This window comes from Solea solea, chromosome 3 (assembly GCF_958295425.1).
Source record: "Solea solea chromosome 3, fSolSol10.1, whole genome shotgun sequence".
Classification (NCBI taxonomy): domain Eukaryota; kingdom Metazoa; phylum Chordata; class Actinopteri; order Pleuronectiformes; family Soleidae; genus Solea; species Solea solea.
In genome coordinates this window covers 32,592,391-32,613,014 of record NC_081136.1, presented here as the reverse complement: position 1 = coordinate 32,613,014, position 20,624 = coordinate 32,592,391, and the positions used below count along the sequence as shown (strand labels likewise).

General features: G+C 42.6%; 1 protein-coding gene across 1 annotated transcript in view; it reads left to right on the top strand.

Moving 5' to 3' along the window:
* plxna4 (plexin A4) overlaps window positions 1–20,624 on the top strand; it is a 183,659-nt gene that overhangs the window by 7,981 nt on the left and 155,054 nt on the right. The window contains exon 2 of the mRNA XM_058624311.1: window positions 12,247–13,594. Coding sequence (XP_058480294.1) covers window positions 12,350–13,594 — 1,245 coding nt within the window. The 5' untranslated portion in view covers window positions 12,247–12,349. The remainder of the gene's footprint in view (window positions 1–12,246; window positions 13,595–20,624) is intronic.

Here is a 20,624-nt window from a genome sequence, read left to right as displayed (position 1 = left end):
CGGTGACTATGTTACAAAGACGTTTGGAGATATTAGTTTTAATTGTGAACCTCTTTGCACAAATGTCACGTATATCTTTAATGGGCTTGTGATTTGTGTGCGTGTACTGTATGTACTGTATGTGTTTCATCATTTAATGATGCCAGTTGTCCCTGGAGACGTCGCTCAGATGACTCTTTGCGCCCCCAGGACATTACAAACCTAAGTCTGATGCTGACATTAGGTTTGTGGTGCATATTTATAATTATAGCAGAATAAATGAATGTTGATAAGCATATAAACACCAGTGTTTGATCTATACATGTGTATTGTTGTATTGGTGTAGTGTTGCACTTTCAGAAGTGTATCGTATGGTATAGAAATGGATGGGCTTAAACTCACTTATGGAATAACATGTTGTAATTCTTCATGTTTGTGTGAGTGGGGCCACTGCCTCGGTGCTTTCATCAGTTCAAGGGCATCACCTCCATTGACCTGCCTGTCATTTTTTGATTTAGCAGCACTTGAGCGCTGACCTTTCCCTTTTTCCGGTCAAGCACAGCAGGAGGAAAAAAAAATATGATCACAATATAGGCTGCAAATGCAGTGTAGTGTAGTTTAGTGTGATTTTCCTTTAATCAACATGATATTGACATGCATGGAGCAAAAATGTCTCCCCCTGTTCAGCACAATTAAATATTAACATTGTCAACATTTTCATAACAAGTCCAATGGGGAGACGCTGTTCAGTAATTATTTACAATTACTGGCAGTTACCTGCTACAGTCTATTATGGCGTCAGGCCAATATTAGTATTAGTAGTTTGGTTGGATTTCCTTTCTTTTGTTTTCTCATGAGAGAATGACACAAGACAAGAGGAGTGCTTCTGCACGTGTGCACACTAGCGCACATTGGTGCCCACATCTGTGTTTAGAGATAATTGGAATAGAGCTTGGGTGGGAATGCTAATTTTTGGAGAGCAGCCTAAATATCACGGTATAGTGACTGCAGTGCTATTTTCTTGCATCGCCCGCCGTGTTACATCATTGACTTTTGACTGGCTCGTTTTTGACTTTGACCTTTTCCTGAGATGACACTTCTGCTTATTTATCACACTGGCTCTTTTCTCGTCTTCTCTGCCTCGCTGTCTTTGCTCCCTCACAGGCACTTTAGTTAGAGTACAGTACAGCACCATTTGCTTGTGTTTAAAATTAGAATACCTCAGCTGCTGTCGGGGCACTTTTGACACATCCTGTCAAACTGCTCATTTTTCAGTTTTTTTCCCCGAGACCATTACTACAGGGCCGCGAGTCGCTGCATGTGTAGGTATTCTGTCTCCTCAAGTATTCTCCATTTATTCCATGTGGTCTATGCATAATATACTAGGTCATTTATACAGGGGATGAGCATGTAACAGGATGACAAAATCATCACGTGTACCTTTCTTTCTAATTGAGTAGAACGAGGCAGAGTGGGAAGTAAGATGACGCATGTCAGCCGACACGGGTATAATCCAAGTCTGTGTCCCACTGACGCAGTCAAATAATTGATTTAACTACGTCATTTTTTTCCCCCCAACAATCTTCCCTTTACCGCCAGTATCAATTAAATCCTTTGCTTCACTTAAGTTTGAGCTTTTTACACGTTTTTTTCTTTTAGCACATTTTTCTTGGTGCAGTATATTTATAGAAACTAGTAAAGTTAGCTGTCTAAAAGTGAAGTACACACATACACAAGGAATTGTCCGTTTAAAGGTCCACAACAGGTCAGTCGACTGACCTCATTCCAGCTGTGTGGTGGTAGTAGTAAAGCAGGAGTTGGGATCTTTAAGACTTTCCTTCATCACCACTATGGATTATATGGAAAAGCTGTAATCCTTGTGCCTTGAGCAAACTAAATCAACCACCGCGCTGATGAGACTCACAGATGTGCACGGTACTTTTTTCTGTTGCGTGTGTGATGGGATCGTGTATGGATTAGCATGACTGTTTTGTCCAGTGGTTTATTCCTTGCCCATTTTTGTACTGCGCTCATGCAGCAAAGCAAAACACACAGAGCTAACATGCTAAGGACCTTCACATTTAGTGTCTTCAAAATCAGTGTAGAAATAAAGGGGATGGTTTAGGGGAAAAAGCAACAGTTTTAACGTTTTTATTAATCACCACAAAGCCTTCTAAAATATCAAGCTTTTATGTCTAAGAAGTTAATCTTAGAGGTCAAGTCTGCCTTAGCTGTGTTCAGCAACAGCCAGGGGAGAAAGGACCGGCAAAGCACAAGAAGTCATTGCAACAAGAGGATTTAGACGGAGATGAAAACTGAACAAACAACAAAAGGTGAAACAGTCACGGCGGTTGTTTATCACTAAAGCTTAATTTGCTATAAGACAAAATGTCTGAATTGGGGCAGGTCTGAGCCTGTTTGCTGCGACTCGGCCAAAAAAAACTGACTTAGCCTCGGGTGAGTTTAGGTGCTGTTATTTTGACATGTAGAGACATTTTTGTGTTTTTCCCCCCCTTGGCAACACACAAGCTGTAACCAGGTGTGCACTTCTGACATGATGTCTTTATTTCAATGAATAGAGTAAATGATGAAGTTTTACTGGATGTGGCTGAGCGAGAGAGAATACTGACATTTTTGCATGTTGCAGCAGGAAGAATTAACAAGATTAATAAAAGCTGAATTCCATTTTTTTTTGTCTTTGCAGTTTTACACAGTTTGGGTATTGTTCAGACTGGCCCAGTGGCATTCAAATGGAAAAAAATCATCATTATTGTCATTATGTAGCCCTTCTTTTCCTGCTATGACATGTAAATTGTGAAATATTTGTTCTCCATCTTCCCTTCCTTTGGGTCTCAACCCACATTTTTTTTGGAAAAATCAGTTTCCCTGTCCATTTAACGCCACAGCCTGTAAAAAAAAAAAAAATGGTGACATGTCTTGTTGTTTATCTCTATTTGTGGTAGAAGGCCCTATTTTTATTTTACCCAGAACTCCTGAGTTCAGCTTGAAGTGTCACTTTAAATTATGGAGACTAAAAATTTAAGGAAAGCTTAAACAAAGGACCCACAGCAGAGCTTTAGCTCCTGCATTAATCATCCAAAATAGCAATGTTTTCAGTTTCACTCCACTCATACATCTTACATAGTCTGTTTATAAAGATTGCAGGCAAATTAGGTGATATAAATCTTTATGTGTTTGAGTGAAGTAGTGACAGTTGATTGCTTGGATATTGAGGGAAAAGCAGGAGACGATTAATTGGAAATTCGGTGTTGTGATGTCATGATTGTGCCTCTTTCATTCCTGTGTGTGTGTGTATGTATGGTATGTGGTCGTCTAGAACAGGAAGTTTTTGAGTTAAAAAATAACTAGGTAATGTCAACACTCATTTAATAACTTCTATGGTTCTTATCAGTCAACATTCACAACATCCTGATAATAATGAATGAACGAGGGATGAGCTATGATTAGCAGGTATTATTGGCCATGTTGATGTAATAGCCAGGCTCTTCTCCAGATAGACATGAATGCAGGATATTTTGGCAGCGCCACAGCAAAACGCTGCCTTGAAGGCGACAGACGGAAAACCAAAACACACAGAGAACACTACACTGGCATATTTTGTTTCAGTGTTGCTGCGGCAAAACATCCATCATTTCGGCTTCAAGCAAACTATAACTCATAATTACTCTGTCGAGAGGGAAATGGGATACGGGAAACAAGACCTGAGACTAAAAGTGAGGCAGGCAAACGAAGGTAGGAGAGAGATGTCACTCCCGGGATGGCAAGAACAGCTAAGGGAGAGGTGGAAGCAGGGGAGATACAGTACAGGGCAGGATGAAGGGATGGACGGAGAAGGAGAAGGAGAGGGAGAGGGAGAGGGAGAGGGAGGATGTGTTGGGACTTCAGATGTTGCCAGTCAGCGAGCGATGGAGACGAGTGCCGATTTGTCTACACAGCCCTGCATTCCTGTCTGCCCGTGAGTGTGGGGAATAGGGGAGTTGGGAGAGAGAGGGAGAGAGGGAAGGAAAAGGAAAGAGAGCTAGAGGCTTTGAATTTGTTCTGTGAAAGCAGCTGTCAGACAGCGCCTAGCAACACCATTGAAGAGGGGGTTCTTAGCTGCATTTATGGTAATTACTGCAAAATATCTCTGCCTTTCTCATTCCAAATGAGCTTATGTGGCACAACAGGACTATAACTAGGGGGCAGTTTGAAGCATGATTGAGAGCTCGTCGTCTTTGTTGACACAAAATATGTCATGTCTGCTGCTTGTTAAATATATATTAAAGGGAAATATTAAAGCGCGGCTGCACTCATTTGCAAAACAGATTCTACTGTACAAGCTTTTTTTGAGAAGACTCAATAGAAAGTATTGATATAATAGTCTTATGAAAAGGTCTTCAAAGTATGGTAATTGTTTATTGTTTACATGTTACACCGTTAATTAATACATGTGGATGAAGCTCTTAATCCTTTTCATAGCACAGTTTGTCGCAATTGTCCCTGTTGCTCACTGATGAGTTGCGCGCACTTGTGTGTGTGTGTGTGTCTTTGCCAGGACGCCATCCTAATTGTATCCAGAGCATCATTCTCCCGTCATTGCCATGTGGTCCTGTGTCAAATTCAGGAGGCCCCACCCATTCAGGAAGTTAGACATCGTCTAACCCAATCAGAGTGATGTGCTGATGGAAGGCCAGTGGGCTCATCAACAGTCATGATGACATTAGAGCGCATTGATCTGGGCTGATGATAACAAACTCCACCTATCTGAGCATGCATCAGCACGACACTGCCTGTGCTGCGCGTGTGTGTGCGCGTGTGTGTGCACGTGTGTTCATAGTTTGTCAGGGTAAGTGACCTTACTTTGTAACCAAGGACTTTTGGAGTGCCATACTCCCATAAGGACTGTGTCATTCCCCTCTCTCTCCAGAATAGTTGTGATATTGTAACCAAAGACACAATTATTTCTGCATCAGAAAACATTCTGGAGGGGCCTGACTCTGAGTGTGTGCTTACAAAAACCAGTGTGTTTGAACCCTGTTCTGCTAAGGAGGATTAGTAAGTCTAAGATGTGAAAGAGGAAAAGAGGGGAGGAGTGGGGAATGAAAGAGATTGAGTTAAAGAGAGGGGATGGACAGATGTCGGCTATTTCTCTAAAATCCAGAGCAGTTGTCCAGTTGGATCATTGCCTGGACCCCTTCTTTGAAAATGCTCTGACTGAGTATCACAGAGTGAAATGTAGAGACAGAGAGATAGACATAAAGAAAAAAAAAGCTAGCAAGAACATCAGAAATTATGTGACACAGAAAATGGGTTCATGCTCGACACACTTGCTGGATCAGTGATTCACTGTCTTGGCTGGGATTCTTTCATACTGTCTTTTTCAGGACATTTTGTCTGTATTGTGTCCAACATTCACTTCTTCTGTGGATCGCGTGGACACGCGTGTCCCTGTGGATGCACGTGATGTTACTTGCTGTTTCTTTTATGCTGCATTAATGTAAAGGGTTTTCTCACGTCATCATCTCTCCTTGTTCTGCTCGGTAACCCTTGACCAAAACATTGGGGTCTGTAGTAGCACAGCAACAGGGACACGATCTCCTCACAGACGTCCCACCAACAAAACATGGAAGCTGTGTTTAGTGAGGCACTGGGCCAAGCCAAAAGCACTTTGATCCCCTCACTAAGGAAAAAAACATACCTTAATCAAATTGCTATCCCCATGCCAGACTGTTGTCAGGAGGAATTATACATTTGGCAAGAACTCAACATAAACATTGCCATTTAAAGCAACCTGGGTCTTTCAGGAGTCATTAATATCATCTTTCTCTTTGGTGAGTACATCGCTTCCTCTGGAAAGCCACTTATGCGGTCAATCAGAAAACTAAATTCTCTTGACCACGTCAGAGTTAAGACTTTGAAATTCAATATCAGCTTTAATAATAAAAAGGTCGAATTTCCTTTCATATGATACGGACGGAGTTGACAGTACAATCTTCATCTTTATATAATGCCAACCGCTCTGTGGTGGATAAGACCTTCCAACTGGTGACAGTAATCCATGCTGCTAATCCACAATTTGATGTAAACACCAAGGACACCCTGCCTTCTCTATCTGTCCTCTCTGTCCTTGGAACCATAGGCTTTGATATTTAACCAATGATTGTTTGGTATCAACAGGTCCAAAATATGTGGATTGTCATATTTGTTAAATCGCGCTGTTGACGCTGAATTCTGACCTGGACGTTAATAAATGTAGGAGTTTATTGAAGATCAGAGTTGAGTTTATAGTACATCTGTCTGTATTATGATGGGATATTTAAGAAGACTGGTGTGACAAAGTGTGCGTGTTGTCAGTTCTTGTCACACTGCATACGTTGTTATTGTTGTTTGGATTCACATGTATGTGAGACGGCACCTTCCCGGAGTATTTATTATTTTATTCAATTTTTTTGCCTGTGCTGTGTTGTTGGGGGAATAAGATAATTTAAACTCTTTTTAGTGATATGGTATAATGTGTGTGTGTATGCTGGGGGACATTCCTGCTCTGTACGCATGCGGTGTGAGTGTGTATTTTCTGCAGACTTGTCAAGTTGGAGTGTGTTGTGGTTTGTGTGGATCGTGTGTGTGCGTGTGTGTGTGTACTTGCACACACTCTGTGATTGTGAATATGCTGGCTGAAAGCAGGGACACAGTTTTCCTGCAGTCCCAGTGTGCGGCTGCGATGCAGAGTGAAGCTCATTCCTCTGCTCAGTGCCAGAGCTCGGCAGGGGAGGGCGGTGGGTGGAGGGAGGGAGGTGGATTCACCACTCCAGTCAGCACATCCACTAATTTGGAACACACACGTTTCTGTGCGTTCCAAATTTCCTCGTCTCCGTCTTTCTCTCTATCTTGCTCTGTCTTTTCATTCTCTTGGTCCCTCACTCACTTGTTTTTTGTTCTGTTTTGGGCTGAAAGTCAAAGTTCCTGCATAAGTCCCATATACTCTCCCGTTTACCGCAACACGTGTATTCAGGGCTGTCAGCGCTACCGAATTAATCTCGCTTAATGAAGGGCTGACCACAATGCCTTATGTTTTAAAATTGCTTTAATCACGTATAATATCAGGCGCACAATGGAGTGTTTCTGCGGCTCTGCTCTGCACTCAGAGAGAGAGATAAACAGCTGATGATCATTGTGTTCAACAACTCTGCTGAGAGACGCCGTGGGAAATAATTTAGCTCGTTCTGTGTCGCAGAATTACTCTGACTGTTTCATTTTAGACTGTTTAGACTAATACATATTAGGGTGAAACGGAGAAAGCAAAGTACAACTCCTGCAAAGTGTAAGTGCTGTTGCATTTATATAATCTGAATCTTTTTGATTTGAAGTGATGAAATTGATTGAAAATTCTATTTTATAAAGTAACTGTCTTTGCTTTCATTTGATACTAGTCAAGATGGAAAGGAATGAATCCAAAAAAGAATGGTTTGACAGCCCCACTAATATTATGACAGCTTCTCCTTCTGCTGTTGTTGCTATTGATATTGCTGTGATCAACAGAACAATTGTAAGTATCCGACGTTTGTCAGATTATGAACGTTAGATACTTGGAATTATTTTGTTGGATGTCGATGGGGAAAACTTGGAGAACGAGTTCCTGAGGGACAGCGACTCCAAGCCCTTGACTACTTCCGGGTCCATTGAGCTGTCGCCCCAGAACCAGCAGGCATCTTCCTTAAAGGCCCGCCCATAGTCAGAATCGTAAACAAAAAAAAACTACGGTGCAAAGAACAAATCAGTGTATTTTCAAACAATAAAATAGAATATTTTGATGTGCAAACACATCATCATGAGGCAAACCTTTGCATTCAGGACCCGTGCATGCCTTGTTATTGTAACTGGGAATCCCAGTGCCTAGTGACGTGACAAACAGTTGGTCATGGGAGACTCATCCTCCCTTCCGAGCTGCCGAGCACACCTCGACAGTCTCATAAGAGCAGCTACATCGCCTGAAGCACTGCTTAGTCATTCACCGTCCCGACTCTGCCAGCTGATATCACATCAGCCAGAAACGTGCACACCTGTAATACACAGAGTGATGAGGACTGTGGTGGTGTGGTCTATGGCAGTTGGCCACAGAATCGACATCCACACCCCTCCCATAATGTCAAATAGCCAGCACAACACCACATCGGCTATTCAGCGATGGCCCGGTCCACAATGTACCAAATGTGCCAGTGTTGAAGTGCAGATAAGGACTCAATCCACCAACAACATTCCAACAAGCGTCAAATTGTCCATCTCTCCGTTCACCCATCGTTTCCTATATCTTCCAAATGGGCTCGGCGCTGTAGCTGGAGACAGACATGTTGTACATCTCTATCACTTCTCTCTGGAACCTCACTGACCTTTCTCCCTTTTTACTTTGCATGACTGGGTGCTGTAAAATTTTAACTTCCTCTCCTCATTCTGTCACTTCCTTCATGCAGCTGTTGTAAATGTAAATACCTCCTCTCCCACTGTGACAGATTAACCTAGAAGTATGCAAACAGCTGTCATTTTTTTTTTTTTGCTTTTATAAATGTAAAGGATTACGTGTAATTACTCTACTTCTTATTCACTCATAATCTCCTAATCCCATTCGACTCAGTGTTTTATGAATGTGATAGTTATTTTTGTTCCCCCCCCACACACACACACACACACTCAAAGTTAAGCTGTTTACTACAGACTTTGACAGCTTCTTCATTTTCATGTTATGCCATCAACGCTATAAATTGAAGATTATCTTGTCAAAGCTAGCGTTTGTTGTCTCTGAATTGTTGTGTCTGTCCTTGGCCGTCCATTGCACAGTGATAACCAAAGAAAAAAAATGTCTCCTGTCACATCCACAATGGCTTTTACCTAACGTTGTCCTCCATGATCCACAATGTAGGATTTCAACCATCAAATAATGCCGCGGAAAGCCTGAGCAGGTCCGTGTCGCCTTTTATTGGCACAATGTGACTTCTAGTTTTGGGTCCCTGCCCCAAAAACAACTACAACAATAATACTGACGTGTTTTAATGAGTGTGTGTGTCTCTTCTCTTCTCTTCAGAGTCGGATGTTTATAAATGTAAATGCAGCTCCACAGTTCCAACCCTCTGGCTCACCGCTGACAGCCCATTAAGACAAAGAAACGAGGCAGGAAAACAGATACATGCCAATTATTTTTTATTTTTTATTAAACACTAAGCCCTAATATTCAGTCTTGAGTCTCACACATGGAGATAGTGTACACACACACACACACACACACACACACACACAGAGCACTGCTTTAGCCCACAGTTCCAGCCATGTGATGGAAAGCGTGTGCCGGGGAAAGGAGTGTGGTGCTAATCATGAATTCATTAGCACTCTTTGATGTCTATGGAGCTGTGAATGCGTGGTTGTGTGTGTGTGTGTGTGTGTGTGTGCGTGCGGTTGATATTAAAGTATCTGTCAGCTGTCGGAGTACCCAGGTCACATGACTTAAAGCCTCTCTGCTTTTAATGTTAATTAATGTTCATGTACATTTCTGGAAGCTGCACACTTTTCACTTGCTTGTCAATGTTACTACGAGTAAATGTAAATGTCACGCCAAAAATACCTGACATACCAATGTACCAATTTCACACAAGTGGATAAAGCGAAATCATATGCTGTTAATGTGTGAGTGTGTGTGTGTGTGTTTTGGGAGCTGCACATACCTCCGTAAAGGTCTGATAGTCTCAGACCTTGGCTACCACGATTTAAGCTGTGAATGAAGTGTCTGGAACACGGCAAGAAAATGCAATGATGTGACCCCACAAAGATAGGCGTGCAAGCCGGTGTGTGTGTGTGTGTGTGATGTGTAAATCCACAGAACTCTTGCAAGCCTTAATTAATGGTGCTTGATCATCAGCAGGCAAAGGCAAACAGCAACTAAACGAGTGTGCCCCCCTGTCAGGGAGGATAATTGCATTTCACCAACAGATTCATGTGGCAGACACACAGCCATTCAGGGAACCTCTGATGAGGATGTTCCTTTTTTCTTTCTTTCAGGCTTTCAGGGGTTTCATGTTTGCAAATCTCCCATTTATTTCTTAGGGGAGACGTCCGGGAGTCTTGCTCATCTTGAGTTTTTTTGTTTTGTTTTTGAACGTCGCCTCGGTTTTTGAGTGTTGCCGTGTTCGTATTCCCGAGGATGTAAGAAAACAGCCACACGCTGAGAGGAACATGGAACGCTCGGCGTCCTCCATTTCTGTCCTCTGTTTTCTGTGCAGCGGCGCTATGACGCGAAGCTATTGGCGTAGCTGATGCATATTAAGGAAACGTAATTTACACATCCGTGTCGCACACCCTGTGGTGCGAGTCAGATCGGGTACTCGGTGTACTGTTGCAAAGCGTACTGTGGTATTCTGCTTTGTGGGAAGAAAAAAAGAGGCTCAAGTCTCCTTTTCATGTGACCTTCCTCCGCTCTTGTCTCTTTTTTCTATTAATAATACCTGCTGAATAAAGTTGCCTGGGAATTTCACAGGAACACTTTGTTAAAGCTGTTTCCCCTGCTAGGTAAATGAGAGATGGGAGTTGCAGTTCTGTTCCCCGTGTGAGATTAATATGCAGTTCTCCCTTTTATTTTTAGAGGAGCATTCTAGGCTCACTGCCCTGTCATTACTCCTCATGTAACAACAGCTCTTTTCCTCTTAAATTAATGCCTCTCTCTCTTTAGTGGCTGGACACAATAACAGAAACACTTTAACTATGTGAACATGCTTTTCCCCCCCATCTTGTGGGTTTAGTCTTTTACTCAAGCATGTAAATGCATATTTACTGCAGGGATATGTTATGACGTTGGGATTGTTTCTGTTATTTTGTCCACAGCCTTTAAGTGTCTCTCCATTTACACCTCCCACTCTTCTTTCTTTTTTTCTTTTTGCTTTTATCGCTCCATTGATTCTCTCAGGAGATGGGCTGTTGGTAAGATTGCAGTGAGGTTGCGTTTTCAACTTGTGATTGCTCTGGATGTCGACCTGTGATGAGATCTGCAGCAATGCAATGGCAGGTAGCACCAGCGTGCATTTGAACAACATCTGATCTATTATTAGGTCTGCAAATTCAAATTGGAACATTACTACAACAGTAATTATGCAAGGAGAAACTTTGTAAAGTATACATCGAGTTGCGTGACACGCGTTTCTGTCTTTACCCTGCACCACAGATTTGATATAGAGGACAAACCGCTAAATACAAGTGTTTCTAGCGTTTCCCTACCACGGTAATAATGTTACCTTGAGATATGATGATTGTATCATTGTTACAGAACTTCCAGATCCAACCCTAGCGGACAACACCTCTACTTTGTAATACCTAGTTTGCCACAGGAGAGATGTAATAAGCACGCACACAGGACACCCATGTTTACAGGAAATTCTGTCATATCCGCCTTATAATCAGTGCTTGTTAATAATACCGTGTGTTCAGTGTTTTCTGAGGGCAGCCCTGGTGTCCGTAGTGCATAGTATAAATATAGACTCACCACTTCTACCTGCTACATGCAACATTTCCATTGAAACACCAGGTTGTGTGTGTTTCTTGGCTTGCACCTGTCGGCTGTGGTTGAATGCGTGTGTGTTGTTGGAACTTTGCAAATGACCTTAGCACTACAGGGAAGTGTGTTTCTGCAAACGCTGCGTTTTCTTCCCTAATTGTTCTTTCTCTTCGTTACAAACCTGGCTACTTTTGTGAGAGTGTGTCCGTGTTGTGTATCTTTACACAGATGAGGGAAGGTCCTTTTTCTCTGCTAGCAGTGTCAGCAGGTGAGCATCCCTGTTGGGGGGGGGGGAGAAAAAGAGAGAAATCGCCAAAGCATGCAAATTGCTAGTCCAAGGGGAGAATCAATTAGGTGCATAGTAGCTGGAGCAGAAAGGCACAGGGGGGTGCAGAGATGCAGGGGTCTATGCAAAGAGATTGTGCAAAGATCTTTTTAGACGTTGTTACTCTTCCTCTTATGCCCACTTTCTCAATCGATGAACTGATTCTACTGGTTGAAGCTTCACATTGTATTTTAAATTTAAACGCACTGTTCTAGCCTCATTCATTTTTGGGCCAGAGTCTCAATTGTGTGACCAGTTTACCCGGTTCCCTCATTAGTCTTCTTTTAATGATGTTCTGCTTAAACCTCTGCTCTGTAGGATCAGAGCAAAGATCACAGTGTCTTCAAATGCCTCATGTACACTGACAGTTGGGTGGAACATGCAGTAATTGGTTTGTTTCCTCTCTATTCAGGTGTATGATGTCCTCCATCTCAAGAGAGGCTTGATTGTGATCGGTGACAGCACCGGTCTGTGCCCGCTTCCCTCTCGTCACTGCTCCCACCATCGGCACAGCCATGGCGTCACTCACCAGGACATGGACCTGCTCTTTTGTATGCTGCTTTCTGTCAACTCTGATGCTTCATGTGGCATCACAGACTGTGGTGCAAGCCCCACAGGCTCAGAGTTCCAGCTCCCAGGTGATCACAGTGTCCCTTCAGGAGGAGGAGTATTCCTCGTTTCGTGCTGAAAACCCCGAGTGGACATTCAACCATTTGGCGGTGGACTATCGCAATGGTAACGTTTACTTGGGTGCCGTCAACCGTATATATAAACTGTCCCCGGCCTTGGAGGTCCAAGTGTCCCATGAGACTGGCCCAGACGAAGACAACCGCAAGTGCTATCCTCCGCGCATCGTCCAACCTTGCAGTGAGCCACTGACACTCACCAACAACGTCAACAAGATGCTCCTGATGGACTACCGGGAGAACCGGCTACTGGCGTGTGGCAGCCTCTATCAGGGCATCTGCAAACTCCTTCGTCTAGATGATCTATTCAAATTGGGAGAGCCTTTCCACAAGAAGGAGCACTACCTCTCTGGTGTCAATGAAAGCGGCTCAGTGTTTGGCGTCATTGTTTCGTATGGAAACGCCTCTCCGGACATGTTGTTCGTAGCCACAGCGGTGGACGGCAAGCCAGAATACTTCCCCACCATCTCCAGCCGCAAGTTGGCGAGAAACTCCGAGGAAGACGGCATGTTTGCGTATGTCTTTCATGATGAGTTTGTGGCTTCTATGATCAAGATCCCTTCAGACACCTTCACCGTCATTCCGGACTTTGACATATACTACATTTATGGCTTTGCCAGTGGGAACTTTGTCTACTTTCTGACTTTACAGCCCGAAATGGGGGGCGGGCCGACTGCGGGATCCTCGTCCACTGGTCGGGAACAGGTCTACACTTCCAAGATAGTCCGCCTTTGTAAGGCAGACACTGCTTTCAACTCCTACGTGGAGGTGCCTATTGGATGCATTAGTGACAACGTGGAGTACCGATTACTCGAGGCGGCCTACCTGTCCAAAGCTGGTGCTATTCTGGCGCGCTCTCTCGACGTGGCACCAGACGACGACGTATTGTTTGCCGTCTTCTCAAAAGGTCAGAAGCGACGTCCACGGCAGGCCTCCCAGGACTCAGCACTGTGTGTTTTCTCTCTGCGGAAGATCAATGAGAAAATCAAGGAGCGACTGCAGTCCTGCTACAAGGGCGAGGGTACGCTGGACCTGGCTTGGCTCAAAGTCAAAGATATCCCCTGCAGCAGTGCGGTGAGTACTACTGTTTAACACACACACACACATGCATAGTGTGAGGTTTTTCAGCACTCTAATTTTAAAGCGAGCACTGGGAATTACAAAAAAAAAGCAAATGGCAGAAGTTGAACAAGAGCAAACTCTCTAAAACTGTTTTTATAGATCTTATTTACGTATTTCACACATGCTGTGCATGCACAAGTTCACACATTGTGACATCCAGAACAGCAGGTGTTTAGCACTTGGGCTTAAAGTAGAATTAGATAAACAGATTTGTTAAGGGAAAAATAGCACAAGAGTGACTTTAGTAAAACAAATATATAATCATTTCTCTAATTCTTATTGACGGACTGAGGAAAATCATTCGTCGGGTGCAAAGTGGGAGGCTCACAGGGACACTGTTCTTCGGTGGGTTCACGCTCCATCCCATAGCGATGAGATGTTAACCATCCACTGCCTGTTTTGTTCCACTCACCCTTTAAATGCAGCTGAATGCTCAGCCAAATTAGCATAATTCTATTCTCCATAACAGCCTCACAAATTCAGTGATTCAGTTGATTGGATTTCTCACTTTGTGCACATACAAAAAAAGAAAAAAAACAATGTTAAATTGAGTGGTACATGTTTACATCACCTTTTTTAAGCAGCCTTAAATATTAGTGATCTCATATTGTGTTATTAATAAAAACCGCCAACCCCGGGAAGAAGAAAATGTCCCTAATCGGAGTGAATTTGTAGTTATTGTCGACGGCGGGGTTTAATAAACCATGTCCTTAATAGTGTGTAGATAATAGGGTCAAATAAGACAAAGCTCTGCTGTTGCAGCGGAATGATTCTGGTTTATTGATTTAACTGAGCTGAGTGATAAAAGATAAAAAAAATCATTCAGAAAACAAATAGTTTCTTATTTGTCATATTTCAAACACATAAATGTGATCCTCCTAGTCTGACCTGTGCAATCCACTGTGAAGACACTGTGGAATTGACCCCTCTCTCGTGTTTTTGGTCAGGGAATCACTGTGTTTATCTATTAATCCATCTTTGGCACTGTACACGTGCCGAGGCGCCTTTGTCTGCTGCTCGAGGGCCTGATAAATCATGCCTGAGGTGGAACTGTCAGCGGGGAGGGGGGGAAGTGTGAGGGGAGCACACAGGGGTTAGTGCTAAGAAATTATGCCAGTTCAGCATGAGCCACAGTATCATCACCACAACCACCACTGCATAAATTAGACCCCGCTGAACCGGTGACGTTGGACTCTGCTGGAGATAGATGAGTTCTGACCCATATACTGTACACACACACACACACACGTAACCACACTGGTAAGAATGACTTCCGCAAAGATTGGGATATGATGCTCTTTTTTTCTGTAGAGTAATGGCCATAAAATAACTTGTTGTATGAACACTTAGTAAATAATCTATAAAAATACAGATCGTAAAAACTTTTAGCAGGCTCCTTTTAAAGTGGAGTTGATGCTTAAGCCGTAAAAACACAATACAACGCTCTCATAAATCAGCCCATTGCTTCAACATCAGTAAATTAATATTTATATATATGTTTCCCTTTAGGTTTTTACACAATAAGAACATGGAAAATATTAAGAGACTTCGTCGTGGGGAAACATGACGGGGTGCTTTTGTGTTGGATGTCGTTGTATTTCTCTGACAGTCTCCTTTTGCATTTTAAATGATGCACGACTCCGTATCTGCAGAAATACAGTTTCAAAGTTATTGTTCACTCCATGCTGTGCTTCCCTTAGATGTGAGCCCAGCAGAGAGATCATTTTTGAATACACCAAACAAGGTTACTGAGGGAATTGTGGAAGGCAGACTTCTTCTTTTTAGGATCCTGCATTAACGAGACACTAATTGCGGAGTCATAAAATAATATAAATATCAAATAAGATTCTCGCCTGCTGTCTTCCAGCTCTGAGACATCAAATACACAAACTCGTGTTTTTCCCCTGATAAAAGTCTAGATCTAATGGATATAAATTATTTTCACATTTTAAAATGTCAGGACCAGTGATGGCACTATTCAGCAGTCCAATTTCTTTTTAAATTCCTGCCCTTTTTTTGCACCTAATTTGCATTTCTTTACTCACTTCCATCCCATTTTTAGTTGGAATTTATTACAAATTGCAGTTGACATAAAATAAATGTAAACACAATTCAATCCTTTTAGAAATAGAAACTAATCTGAATCTATGTCGTCAACAGAAGGTTCCAGACAATCGTCGTGATTAAAAAAAATCTCCCCATAAAGTATAATAAGAGCAAATGTCATGAACAAAAATGGATGGTTGCATGTCACTGACTTGGCAGTTACTGCAGAGGGAACATAGATGAGAAAGAAGCCCCCGCTTTAAGGCTATGCCCATTTATCTTTACCCACTTTCCTCGCTCGCCATCTTCCTCCCACACTCTCGTTTTTTTCCCCCCCGAACCTTTCAAATGCTGTCGTATTTTGAACATGTTGTTTTTCCTCCAATTAGAGAGTGGATGAACAGCTCCCAGGCTCATTAGAGTAGCTTGGCTGTGTGGCCCAACACGCCAAATGCACTCACACACACACACACACGCACACATCAACGCAAAATAGACATGCACACATTTTGATATAGATGGAACACGTTCAGACTCGATGTGGATACCACATGTCGTACATATACCTTCTCTGTAAGAGTAGATGGATGACAGCCATGACTGCAGTAGCATCTCTCAACCGTGGCAGCTGCTTGTTTGTATACTAACATCCTTGCATCTGGTATTGTTTGGCCTATAATAGTGCTGCAACCAACGATTATTTTCATAGTCGATTATTTTCTCGATTAATTGATTAATTGTTTGGTGTTCAGAATATCAGAAAACCTTAAAAAGATGTTGATCGGTGTTCGTCAAACCTGGAAATGATGATGTTCTCAAATGTCTTGTTTTGTCCACAAACCAAAATGATTGACTTTTAATGATTTCGTTAGAAAATATTCACATTTAAGAAGCTTAAACAATCAGAAGTCTTGTTTTAATCATGTAAAAAGCTTCAAACCGATTATTCGATTGTCAAAATAGTTGTCGATTAAGTTAGTAGTCGATTAATAATCGATTCATCGATTAGTCGTTTCAGCTCTAGTCTATAATATCTTCAGCACTCTATTCTATAACCCATTAAGTACTTAAAATTCACATATTAGTTGAAGTGTTAGCGTTTAGATTTCAGTAAGTAAGTAATCGTAAAAAGACAAATATGACAAATTAAACACTTGAGGATAAAATACAGGAGCATACAGAGAATGGGATGATGGGTATGAGGGCAGGAGAGAGGATAAATGGGAGGTGAGAGAGTAAGGGGGGTGGGGTTGGGGAGGGGGGGGGGAGCTTCCAACAAACGGCCATGCTTGGCTGAGCCACATAATGCGTGCTCAACAGTATAAGTCTGCAAAGGGCCTGTATCCATAGATCATTGTGAAGTGGCATGTGACCTATAAAAAATCCCACTGCCTTTCCCCTCCATGTTCACTGTGTCAGCAGAAAAAGAAAAAACACACACACACACACACACACACACACACACATAACAACAAAACAGCGGGATCGCAATAAATTCACACTCTGCTCTCATTCTCTCTCATCCTTGATTCATAGCGCGTTGCCTATGCTTTTCTTTTGCCCGCGTGTCCTTCTCGTCACGTTCTTATAAAAATCCCCAGCCTGTCTTCTCGTTCCATTGTTCCCGGATGATGTGTCTGTCCTTCTCTCCCCTCCGTTGCCCCTCACACTGCTCTCCATAAGCGCATTGAAAATCTACCAGGTCGCCCTCTAAGTTCCCAATGGACCACGACCATCCTCATCCTTTCTGCTAATGATCATTAATTACATGTCATTAGCTAACATGCCACGGGGCGATTCTTCCACATTTGTCATGTGCTATCGACTTCTCATTTTAAATTCCCTACAATTAATTAGATTATTCTAGTTGGTTGCTGCTGTTTCTTGTAGTCTTCTCCTTGATCTCTTGATCACAGCCTCCCGTGTTTCATCATCGGCTTGAAAGGGACTCGTCTTTTATGACGTCCTCCATCTGCCGTCCACGCTCATTTTTCACGTTGTTGACTCTCAGGCTTCTGTTGTACTCTGTGCTTGACCGACCACTGAACAGTGTCGCCGCCTGTACTCTGTCCTCCTCCTGATTGCTGAGCTTAATCAGTGACTGGTTGCTGATGAGTCAGTCTCGGCCACATCCTCAGGAAGGGAATGGCTTGTGGATTCATTAAAAAACATCCAGACTGAGCCCCCCCCCCCCTCGCCTCCCCCTCACAATTCACCCCACTCCATCCACATATCCGCTATCCAGGCTCACTAATTAAATCTCCATGCATGATACCACTTGTTAAAGGTCAGAATCCATCACAATATCATTATTTTGTGATTAAACATGTCTCCTCTCTCCGTCACCATACTGTAAACACTGACAGAACTGATTCTTGCTTAGTCACCGCGTTGCCATTGTAGTTTATGGCAATATGTAAATGCATCCGATGTGTAGTGTTTCTAACTTTTGTCATAGCTGCAGTTTTTTTTGTTACAACCTGTAGGAGTGTCGTCTCAAGTTATGCCTCTATGACTATCAACCTTTATCTTCTTTACAGTATTTAACTTACAGTTAAGCTTCGAGTCGAGGGAGAACGATATGGACAAAACAAACACCTGCGAGTTGCCATCCATCTCAATTTCTTCACCTCCTGCATACTAAAGTCACTAGTGGGCTAGAATCTGAGTCAGAAAATATCTTTATTCTATTCTACTTCCGTCGCTTCCCTTATATCAAACATACACATGCCCCTGAATGTGATATTATTGGATAGAACAGTCGCTTAAATTCCCTGACGAATGATTCTCTTGTTAATGTAATGAAACTCGATCCAGCTCCACCGCTGTGTGAAATATAAGCGCCGAGCTGAATCAACACCTCTCTGACGCGGCATCAACAGAATGAAAATGATCGGCGTTGCACTGGATTGCAAGAGCTGAAAGTAATTATTATAAAGTATATTATTATAAAGTAATTATACCTAATAAACTGTCAGCTGTGTACTCTGTAATGCGAGCAGGCTTATTATTCTTTATTTTTATCCGTCAAAAGCAGTCGTAGTCGTGAAAAATGAAAGAGTAATCTCTCCTGCATGCGGCTCCTAGTTGGATTCTGCATCCATTCCCCCGGGCGATCTCTTTGCTTTTCGTGATGTTTTAGTTTCATTCCGGAATCGTCATGGGTGTTTTTGTTTTAGTTCCTGATTTCATTGTTTTCTTGTAACCGGTGTGTATTATTTATTATCCCATGTAGCTGCTCAGATAACAGTTGGCAGGTGCGAGCATCCGCACAAACATGAATTCACAAAACGTTACAGGCCTATCAAAGCCTGCCTCCTCAACGTCGACCTGCCAAGAGAACACACGATTAAATCAACTTTGTTTCGGCGCACACACTACATTCTTAAAACAGTTTGCCCCGTTTTTCAGCTTTGTTTAATATGAAGACATTCAGAAAAGTCAAAACCCTCGTCCTTCACTAGTCACTCTTGCATACACATACACACGGCACAGCTGTCAGGAGCAATGATCACCCTGGGTGAATTTAAATCACTTTTAAGTGACAGAGAAAAGCGTTCTCTTGATGGATGTAGCTGCTCTAATTGAGTTTTAATTAGTGGCCCGTTTGCTCGTGTTGCGGTGGTTGTTTTGTGTATTTGTCTGTTTTTACGATGCGACTTTTAAGTGTATACCGATGCTGCCGTCTTGGCCGGGTTCTCTTGTGAAAGAGAGATTTTGAGACTTTTCTTACCTGGTTAAATAAAGGATATCTTGCCCAAGGCCACATCTGCATATAGACGAGCGGAACCGAGAATCAAACCCTCAAGCTTCCAGCTTCACGTCCCTGTGTCGCACACCTGTGATTTATGTCGAGACAGACGGCTGCAAACGGAGTTGGAATATGACTGAAAACACAAAGAATGAAAAGTTTCTGCCGTGAATTCTACTGCTCAAAAAAAACCTTGACCTTGAACTAATCTCTGGACACACTGTATCCTGGAGCTGTTTACTGCGTCATGTGCTCCAGGCTATATGTTTATACATCTGTCTTCAGAAGTAATTGCGTCCTCTTTCTAACTTGCTGATACAGTTTCTGCCTGAATTAGAAAATCTTAAAGGAGACGAGTCCGCGGAGTGGCTGCAATTGGGTATAACATTGGACCGTTTCCAAAACAGACTTGTTTCTGTGTGGAGGGAAATAGAAAAAGAAAAGCATGTATGGAAACGGGGCATAACAGCCAGAAGGTTGTGATGAGATGCTGTTGGAGGTGAATTACAGAAGAAGAAACAACATTAAGGGGGAAAAAAAAGGGTGCAAAGTGGGTTGGCAGAGTCGCTTTTAGTGAAGTGGGAAAAGAATTGTGCCTGGAACATCTCACTGTGTGTATGTGTGAAGGGCAGAGTGATGTTTTGTTTTGTCACACATTGCTCCTGTGATTGAAGGCACCATGGGTCACTACGCAGATAGACTGTCTTGCAACAGCAAATGCACGCACGCACACACTCTCTGTCTCGCTCCCTAAAAATGAAGGCTCCAGCATCGTCTATACCTTTATTCTATGAGTCTTATAGATTCAGCTTTCTACAATGCCACTTGTTTAAATGTTTGTCCTTTGTGGTTATAGTTGTCACTCAAATGAGTAAAATCAAAATCAGTTACGAGACAATGATTCCTCTTAAGCATGTCTGTAATTCAGATGCATTCAAATCATTATATACCATAATATAAAGTTTAAGTGATCAATCTCGTGTGAATGACTCGCTCTTTCTGGAGGAGTCACACAGCCAGTGTTTTACCGTAGTGAAACTTGAATGTTGACACTATCTAAGATTGAACACCACAGACCCACTTAGCCATGACATAATTCTTGAGTGCCGTCAATCATCCTGGCAGGCCGGCCCTTTAGCACAGTAGGACTAGAGCAAAATACCCAATATCCAAGTGGATAATTAC